The 10,380-nt window shown below is 41.7% G+C and overlaps 1 protein-coding gene across 1 annotated transcript in view; it reads right to left on the reverse strand.

Moving 5' to 3' along the window:
* Window positions 1-1,063: 1,063 nt before the first annotated feature.
* The window catches only part of LOC105888409 (protein ZNF738-like), a 47,772-nt gene continuing 38,455 nt past the window's right edge, over window positions 1,064-10,380 (reverse strand). Inside the window, exons 2-3 of the mRNA XM_023509141.1 lie at window positions 1,697-1,823; window positions 1,064-1,216 (exon numbers count right to left, since the gene is read on the reverse strand). Coding sequence (XP_023364909.1) covers window positions 1,107-1,216; window positions 1,697-1,823 — 237 coding nt within the window. The 3' untranslated portion in view covers window positions 1,064-1,106. The remainder of the gene's footprint in view (window positions 1,217-1,696; window positions 1,824-10,380) is intronic.

Here is a 10,380-nt window from a genome sequence, read left to right on the forward strand (position 1 = left end):
ATGGGAGCCTATACTCCCAACTACTGGGGAGGCCGAGGCAAGAGAATCGCTTAAGCCCAAGGATGTGACGTTGCTATGAGCTGTGATGCCATGGTACTCTATCTAGGGAGACAACTTGAGACTCTGTCTCAAAAAAATAGAAAAGAAAAAAAAACTTTTATTCAGACACAGTCTCATTCTGTTGTTCAGGCTACAGTGTCATAAAATCAGCCTAACTGATAACCTCAAACTCCTGGGTCACGCAATTCTCCAGCCTCATCCTCACCACCAGCCCCCAGTAGGTGGGACAACACACAACCACTACAAATGCCTGGATATTTTTTCTCTTTGTAGTATAGATAAGGTATCAATCTTGTTTAGGTTGGTCTCACACTCCTGAGCTCAAGCAATAGTCTCACCTTGGGTCCCAGAGCGCGAGGATTAGAAGTGTGAGCCACCACACCTAGCCTAAAGAATATTTTAAAAAATTTCACAGATATACTAAAAAGAATGCACACATATTTCATGTCCTTAAAAGGAATGGAAAAACAGTCACATCCTGCAGTCACATGTAAGCCAGAGGATGTTCTCTCATTCTCACTGTAATCTAGAAAGAATATCAAAGAAAAGTAAGGTCTTTTTGGAATTAAAACCAAGAACAGGCATAGTAGCTCTCAGCTGTATACCTAGCACTCTGGGAAGCCAAGAAGGGAGGACTGCTTCAGCTCACAAGTTCGAGACTAGCCTGAGGAAGTCTGAGCACTCCCCTGTACTAAAAAAATAAAAACAACATTAGCCAGACAATGTGGAGAAATCTATAGTCCCAGCTATTTGGGGAATGAGATAAAAAAAAAAAATCATTTGACACCAGTAGTTTAAGGTTGCTCTGAGCTAGGCTGATGTCATGGCACTCTAGTGTGAGGCAAGAGAGTGAGACTCTTTATCAATAAGAAAATAAAAATTAAAAAATAATAAAACAAGAAGAGAGATACTTTGATGTAAGAAAAGGGGAAAGAAACCCAGGCTTCTCAGAAATCATTTCCAGTGAAGCTGAGCTTCCCTAGTCACCCTGTATTGGGTGGTTTCCTCCCAGAACTTGGACCTCTGACCAGTGTCACCTGCTTCACTCACTCCAACCTACCTGGGTGCTTGAGTAGTGTCTGCTGTGTCTTCACCTTCCAGGGTGCTTTGCTTTGCTCCAGACAGGTGATGAGGTCTGGCTTAGAGACAGCAAGACCTGTTTTAGTAGAAAACAAAATGGAATTCTTCAAGTGGCAATCTAATGCCTTGGTGAAGTAGAGAAAAGGACATTTTAGAAGATTCTGAAATAATAATCACAAACAAATTTCCCTGCATAAACTTCACATTCTTTAAAAAGTATTTAAAGTTGGAACATTCCTAACTCCTCCATTACCAAAACTACTGAAATAAAATTTGGTGCTAGAAATCAGACTTAAAGGTATAAGTAACAATCTAGGCCATAAAATTTCAGAAATTTCCATTAATCTAGTGAAGGATATAAATTAGTTCAAAAAAGGTAAGATTAATACCAAAATAAAACAATTCCAATTTTTCTTTACCAAGATATCCTAATGTTCTCCATAAAAACAAGAACCTGATACTCAGTCAATGAAGAAATTGAATAAAAACCTACTACAAAGAGAGAAGATGAATTGTTTAGTGTAGATCTGGAACTGTGTATAAAAGTTGTCCTTACCCAGGAAGACCAGGTTTCTGTAGTTCTCTAACATGACTTCCCTATACAAATACTGCTGAGTAGTGTCCAGGCAGGCCCACTCTTCCATAGAGAATTCAATAGACACGTCCTTGAATGTCAACACTCCCTGAAAAACAAATGTATGTACCAAGAAAACATGGGCATATAGACTTTCGCTTTTTTTTTTTTTTTTGAGACAGAGTCTCAAGGTGTCACCCTGCATAAAGTGATATGGCATCACAGCTCACAGCAACCTTAAACTCTTGGGCTTGAGCGATTTTCTTGCCTCAGTCTCCTAGCAGCGACTACAGGCGCCCTCCAAAATGCCAAGGTTATTTCTTTGTTGCCGTTGTCATTGCTGTTTAGCTGGCCCAATCTAGGTTCAAACCCACCAGCCTCGGTGTATGTGGCCTGAGCCTTAACACTGTGCTACCGGCACTGAGCCATGAATGTCACTTTTAGTTAAGTGAGTTAAGAGAACTACTGACTTATAAGAGTAAATGCAATTACCTAATAAGTATAGAAGGGATATATTCCCTCATGTGCTGTCTAACAGTGAAGGGGATGGAATGGCATCTACAAAACTGGTGTACACATCAGACATTTTTGGTTCATACAGAAGAAACAGAAGGCCACCAATACAGGCATGTAGAATTTTATGCCTTATTTCTGTCATTCGTTATAATCTGTATGTGTTTTATATGACAATGTCATGGTAAGATAAATGGTAACTCTAAAGTTTTAATGTGTAGAAGAACTGGAGATCTTGAAAAAATGCAGATCGATATGGGATAAGATTCCACTTCTAAATTCCCAACATGCTCAACAGGAATGACAATGCTTCGGTCCCACTGCAAACATGCAGTGAGGTCAGCGCCTGTAGCTCAAGTGGCTAAGGCGCCAGTCACATACACCCAAGCTGGCAGGTTCGAATCTAGCCTGGGCCCAGCAAACAACAATGACAACTACAACCAACAAAAAAATGTCCTGGCAATGTGGCAGGCGCCTGTAGTCCCAGATACCTGGTAGGAGAAGGAAAGAGAATCGTTTGAGCCCAGGAGTTGGAGTTGCTCTGAGCTGTAATGCCAGAGCTCTGCCCAGGGTGACAGCTTCAGGCTCTGTCTCAAAAAAAAAAAAAAAAAAAAAGAACATGCAGTGAACTGCAGACACTGGATTTACCCCAGTTGATTTCTGAACTGGTAAACAAAGATGACAACCTTTACTATCCAAAGACAGGCATATGAAAGAGAATCTAAGAAGAAAGGGGTGCTTCCTCAATCAATGTTTTGATTTGTTCACATTAGTTGATAATCTCCCCAAGTTCTTACTAACAATACAGAAGATATTTTGAACCTTACAATGGAATATGTGTCAATGAACACTATAAATGTCTTGGCGTCTGTAGCTCAGCAACTAGGGTGCCAGCCACATACACAGGAGCTGGCATGTTCGAAACCCGCAGGAGCCTGTCAAATAATGACAACTACAAACAAGAAACAGCTGGGCATTATGGCAGGAACCTATAGTCCCAGCTACTTTGGAGGTTGATGGAAGAGAATCGCTTGAGCCAGGGTGTTTGAGGTTGTCGACAGCTGGGACGACAACAGCTTGAGACTGTGTCTAAAAACAAAACAAAACAAAAAACAAGAACACACACATACAAAAAAAACAAGAACACCATAACTGAGGGAATAAAATTAATATCAACTGTAACAGGATAAATTAGTATCAAGTGCTGATTCACAACTACAAACCCCAAATCACTGTTGTGATAGTACTGGCCAGAAAAAGTCAGTCATAACCTGATAAAAACTAGTTGAGAAAAACCCAGTTTGGGCAAAGTTCCAGTTACAGAAATCTGGCATGTCTTCTAATCTCTAGTGATGTCTTTAAATAGCTTTCTTTACCATCCCATAAAGGAACTACATTCTAATTATTTTGTTTTTGAGAACTTTGAAACTCTTACCCTGATTTCTGAAAAGTGGGCTTTTGAGGGCGCCGGCCCCATATACTGAGGGTGGTGTGTTCAAACCCAACCCCAGCCAAACTGCAACAAGAAAATAGCCAGGCATTGTGGTGGGCACCCGTAGTCCCAGCTACTTAGGAGACTGAAGCAAGAAAATCACCTAAGCCCAAGAGCTGGAGGTTGCTATGAGCTGTGATGCCACAGTACCCTACCATGGGTGACAAAGTGACTCTGTCTCTAAAATGGAAAAAAATGGGGGGTTTTTGAGATTGAGAGACATTAAACCAGTAGTTCTCAACTTTCCTAATGCCATAACCCTTTAATAGAGTTCCTTTGGGCTAGAACCCACAGGTTGAGAATCGCTGCATTAGACAAAAAGGAAAATGGCATTATGTAAGAAAGGGATCTTGGGTGGTAAATTTTGTCCTGAAACAGAATGTTTATTTAAGAAAGTGATAGGCAGGGCAACCCAGGAGGTTTATGTTTGTAGATTGTGCAGGTTAAATGAAGCTCACAAAAGGGAATTTGTGAAGGAATTTACATGTGATCCAGTTCACTATGTATTTTCTTTAGAATCTTTTGGCTTGTAATCTTCCTTGAACAAATGTTTTAAGCCTTTGAGAAACCTTCCAAAATCAAAACTCTAAATTTGGTCTTTTTGATATATCAAGACCACTGAAAATCTGAGAAAGACATATTAGGCTTAATTGGTTTGTTGAAAATGGATAGGGGCTCGGCGCCTGTGGCTCAAGTGGCTAAGGAGCCAGCCACATAAGGCGCAAGCCACATATACCTAAGGTGGCGGGTTCGAATCCCCAGCCCAGGCCCACCAAACAACAATGATGGCTGCAACCAAAAAATGGCCAGGCATTGTGGCGGTGCCTGTAGTCCCAGCTACTTGGGAGGCTGAGGCAGGAGACTCGCTTGAGCCCAGGAGTTGGAGGTTGCTGTGAGTGTGATGCCAAGGCACTCTACCCAGGGGGATAGCTTGAGGCTCGGTCTCAAAACAAAACAAAACAAAAAAGCAACAAAATAAAAATGGATAGGAAACATTGTCAAACATGAAATAGTGGTTAATTTTGTGTGGTTTATGTTTATACATACTTTCCAGTATTATAAAATATTGGTCTGTCTTAGTGTATATTGTCAGTAATAATCTTAATTCAACTCAGAAAATATTTTTTATAACTGCCTGAGTCCAAACTTAGTCCTTCAAAAGAAATATTAGGAGAGGCTGATGAATTATCTCAAATTCAAATTTCTGATGTCTTTGGAAATTAAATAGCTTTGGGCTAAAAGCAACCTGCTACAACTAAAATTAGAACGCTAACATGTCCATGAATATTGCTAACCAAACTTTAAACAGAACAGAAATCAGTTACATAGAATGGGGCTGATTTGTTTAGGCTTTTTGTTTGAATTATTGTGGATCCAGTCTCTATTCTGTTTTCCAGAATTCACAATAGCCATTTTCTCCCTCTTCAGCTATTTGTAGCTTTCAACAATGTATGTACTTACAGCCAGCATTTGAAACATTTATTTTTTTCTCTCTCCTTGATTTCTCTGGAATTTGAAAGCCATTTGTAAGTATTTTTAATTTCTGACAATATAGTTATTACCGTAAGTTCAATAAGTGATTCTTGGGCAAAGGGTATAGAATTATATGTAGTAGTTAAATTTGCTCTGAAACTTTAAGGCTCAAAAAAGGTCACCTGTTGGCTACACTGGAAAACTTTGTACAGTATTAGAAGTTATCTGCTGTATCTGTACAGGTACCTTAGGAAAATTATAACCTGAATGAGAATTTCCCAGTATATGATGTGAGTGTCACACAACCTCATAAGTGGCCTCACACCCAACTGATGTTCAGAAACATTCACTGGAAGTTTCCAGAACTTTGGATCAGTTCTGTACAGATTCTTAAAATTAGGTATTATGTTAAGAACTGTGCTAAGTGTGTAAGTAAGAATACTAATGTCCTCATTGTGTAAACCTTAGCCTCAAAAGCCAGGACTTGTAGTTGTTTGTAGGTAACTGCCAAATGGTTTCATTCTCTTACACTGAACCCAACCTTGACTTCATCCCTGCTCAGTGTAAGGGAGCCAGAAGGCCACAAACGTATGCAAGGTGGCTGAGGTCATACAGAAGACAAATGAAAGCCTTGAGAATTTCTGTGAAAGATTGTGTGAAACATACAGACTGCCAAACCATTGTATGAAGTTACTAAGGGGGAACAGACTGAATTCAGCAGTCAGAAGCCCTAGGAAGAGTAACAAGAAAGATCTCCAGTTGGGTAACTAACCATGTTTTGCTTAGTCTTTTGTGTCGGTATATCCTTTCTCTCTGGGGGATTAAGGGGATCAAGTCTAGGTCAACGATCAGAACTTGGGCCCTCTCAAAACAAGGTAGAAAGGACTTTACACCATCATCCTGACCACATGCACAGCAGTAAAGGTGGAAAAAAAGCCCTTGCCTGGATTCATCACAGGTGGCTGAAGAGAGCATCACTGCCCTGTGGGAAGTAAAGGTAACTTTTAAGATGGTCAAGATGCCCTAATCCAGCAATATACTGAGAGCTGGCTAGTCAACACACAGATGAAGCCTGAGGAAACTCCTTCCAGGACTTGTCTTAATTGGATTTTGGGAAAAGAGGAGCAGGGATGTAATCTGTGTACCCACACCACTGAGTCAGGACAAAGGGTGACTCATTTATAGCTTCTATAAATGCAAAGTCACCCAGGAAGGAGCCTGTGATCATAATCAGATACAGGACTCTATGTGTAACACAGGGAAAAGTCAAAACTCATATGTAAATTGGCCTACCACCGTGGTACAATCAAGGCCTGGGTAGAAAACCCAAGAGTAGTCACAGTCCCTGAGATCTGAATGCTGGTCCAGATCAGAGTAGAAAAGCCCAGCCAGGTGACTCTAAAGTTTACTGCCTGTAGCACCATGGGAGGGTACTACAGCAGAAGGAACTGGGAATGAAACTATAGGACAGATCAGAAACACTTTTATGCCTTAGATTTTGTAGAAAAGTTATGCAACACTGAATGTAAAAGTTATTAATACAGGCTCCCAAAGAAGCAAGCTGTTATTGAGATCCCAAATTAACATATATATGGAGGAATGAGAAAAGATACCCAAGAAGGGTAATATCTAGGAGAACAGGTCTTATGAAGGAGATCACAAGGATACATCGGCAGAGTCCTCTCCACGGTGACTCAGCCCTTGGAAATTTGTAGTCTTAACTTTCGGGAACTTTGAAATTTCTACTTCTGTGAAATCCTGTACTTTTGTGGGGACTGGAACAGCATCTTCCGCTTGATTCAAACTGACCAAAGAGAAAGGTACTTGTGGGTTGGATCTTTTTGACTGGAGATGAAAAGGGGAAGACCAAGCCAGTCAGAGAACATGACCATTTTGAATTCTTCTATGCCTGAAGCTATGCCAGTTGAAATAAAGCCCTTCCTCTTATAAACATGGTGTTTGGGTGCTCTTTCTCTCCATTGGCCCTCATCTTCCTGCAATAATGTCTCAAAATAACATCTTATTTTTGGTCCTGAATCTCTTACAAAACAATAATGTGTCCCAGAAATGAAGACTGAGGCTGGTATTAAAAAAACAATTAAAGTCCGAATGGGTTAGCTGTGTACATGAAGGGTATACTAAGGGACTACTCTCAAACTGAAAGGCATTCATTTACTCTCCTGAGAGGCTCCATCCCCATATTTCAGGCTATCCACCAGACAGGTAGGTCCTAGGAATTGATATTTGTGTAACACTCCAGTAAACATGGATGCTAGGGGCATCTGGGGTCATCCTCAGACAAGTGTGAAGCCCTAGAATGATAAAGGACAGAAGGGTGGCTGAGGACACATCATCCAGTACAGTTACCAATGGGGAGTCTCGGTGTCAACACATTCTGGCAAGGAGTGTCTGCCTTGGCAAGATAAGGAGTAAAGGCACGACGATTTTGATTAGTGTGTCACAGGATTATTGTCTGCTTTCTTCTTATGAGTCATGTTCAGAAACTTATAAAAACCAACAATTTAGAAAACAATCGCCCACTGTTATATAAAGAAATGACAAATAACAGAAGTATTGCATCTGTTTAAACTGAGAAATAAAGAAAAAAAAATTGACCATTGAAAGGTTACGGAGGCAAAATTCCAAGGCATGAGATGAAAGGAAAACAGAGGCCTGGTTTATGATATTAAAATGGCTTTATTAAGTAGCACCTGTGGCTCAGTGGGTAGGGCACTGGCCCCACATACGGAGGGTGGTGAAATCGAACCCAGCCCCTGCCAAACTGCAACAAAAAATGGCCACGCCTTATGGCGGGCACACATAGTCCCAGCTCTCGGGAGGCTGAGGCAAGAGAATCAGCTAAGCCCAGAAGTTGGAGGTTGCTGTGAGCTGTGACACCATAGCACTCTAGTACTCTACTGAGGGCGATAAAGTGAGACTCTGTCTCTAAAGAAAAAAAAAAGCTGTATTCCATCTGGGTGCAGGTGGGGTAAGATTTTCAACCTGTAAGGAATAAATCTACACTTGGGTAATAGTGAATGGGGAAGGGGTAGGGGCTGTTTAAAGGTCAGGTAAGTGGGGATGGGGACACTCCCTTTCCTGGGTTGGACATCTGTTGTAAGGTTGGGGGGTGGACCATTTACATTTCCCAGGTGTGACATCCAGTGAAGTAGGATAGGGGATTGACCCATTCACTTTTCTTAGGTGGGCCATTTGGTGGGAGAGGGTAAGTAAGGGGTTGATTCTTTTAGGCGGGTTCACCCTATTTGGGCGGAGTTTGACACTATGAATAATGTAAATCAGATGGAAAGTTAGCATTGGGAAAAATGAGAAAGAAACTGAAAAGTTAACGTTTGAGTGCAAGACCTAGAAGAGTTAGGCTGAGGAAACAAATGAGGTACATTTACACTCAGCTTGCCATACTTTTGGAAAATGCAGGGGAAACCAGTCCTCCTGCAGAGAGTTCAAATATACAAGAGGGAATTAGGCTGAAAGGGATCCAGAGCCTTGTATTCCTAGGTTACAAAATCAAAATCAAACTCAAATTTACTTTTATAACTTGCAAGAATTGATACAGGATTCCACCACTGAGGGCTAGACAGAGAGCTCTCATTCTCTAGGCCCAGGTGAGCTCAGAAGTCATTCCCCCATTTCCAGGCACAAGTAGTCTGCCTTTTTCAGGACACACCCTCTGGGCTCTGATAAAATCAAGAAAAAAAAGCAGCCTGAGATAGTTTTTTGGGTGGTTCCACCTTGAATAGGAGCACATGTCCTAATCCCTTCTCAGAGACAAAGACTATAAAGGACGTGATGACCTCACCCTAGTGGAGGAGGAACTACATTCATTCATTTGTTAATGTACTCACTAACTTTGAAAAGATGTTTTTCCATCTACCAACTGCTGGCCACCTATAATTCTCAAGACTTAAGACCCCTAGATAAAGAGCCCATGTAGAGACTCCAGTTAGTTCAGTTCTTTCCCCTTCCACAAGTTCTGGTGCTTTTTACTTCTTCTGTATTCCTCTCTAACTTCTAATAAAAATCCTACCTTACCACTGATTTGTGGTACGTGGGTTCATTCTTTGAATCCCTGACACCAAAGACCTACTGAAGAGCAAAATTCTGGTATCAGAATGGTTGGTCTTTAGAATGAATCATACAAAAATTAGAGGGGAGGTGGGATGGAGATGGGTGTGCTCTCACCTAAGAGGCACAATCTAAAAGTATATGGCACACCTCCCAACACAGACTTGAACACACAAATACAAACCATGTAACTTAAACATTTCTACCTTCATATTAATCTGAAATTTACAAAGAAAGAGGAGATGCAAAAATAGAACAACCAATCAGTGTTTTCATTGTTTAAATATCTATTTTGGAGTCAGTGTCTCACTCTCTTGCCCTAGACTACATTGCAGGAATGTCATAATTCACAGCAATGTCAAACTCCTGGGCTCAACCAAATCTCATGGCTCAGCCTCCCAAGTAGCTGAGACTACAGCCGCCCCCAATTACACTGGCTAATTTTTGTATTCTTAGTAGAGACAGGGTCTAGTGTGAGAGGCAAACTAGCTCCATTTTGTTGTTTACAGCACAAGCTCCATTATTGGCTGTTTACAGCACAAGCCCCATTCCTGGCTGTTTACCGCATAAGTTCCATTCATAGCCCCTCCGCCCCAACCTCTGCCAGTGAAACCTGCAGGGCCACTCCCTACTGCCTCTCCCCGACCCCAGGTTGCACGGCCACTGAGCTGTAAACTGAGTCACCTTAGGCAAACAGCTGCTATAATAAACAATAAGTTTCTATTACCTTGAAATACAGGTAATCAGGTTGCACCAACTCTAGCCCTCGGTTAAGGGACCCCCCACCCCTCACCTGTACCAATCCAAATTCACCTTTACTAGTGAAATCATCAGCTACCAATGCAAATCCTCCTTTACTAATGAAATCACCAACCACCAATGAAAAGTGTACTCGTACTGGACCCTACCCCTCTTGCTTTCTGTACCCATAAAAACTTCCTCCACCCCGGGTTCGGGGCTCATCCTAGGCTAGCATGCCAGGAGAGTCCAGACCAGTCTGAATAAAATCTCACCTCGTGGCTCAGCGCCTGTGGCTTAAGCGGCTAAGGCGCCAGCCACATACACCTAAGGTGGCGGGTTCGAATCCCCAGCCCGGGCCCGC

The sequence above is a fragment of the Otolemur garnettii genome, unplaced genomic scaffold (genome assembly GCF_000181295.1).
Source record: "Otolemur garnettii isolate 467f Iridium unplaced genomic scaffold, OtoGar3 scaffold00412, whole genome shotgun sequence".
Lineage (NCBI taxonomy): Eukaryota > Metazoa > Chordata > Mammalia > Primates > Galagidae > Otolemur > Otolemur garnettii.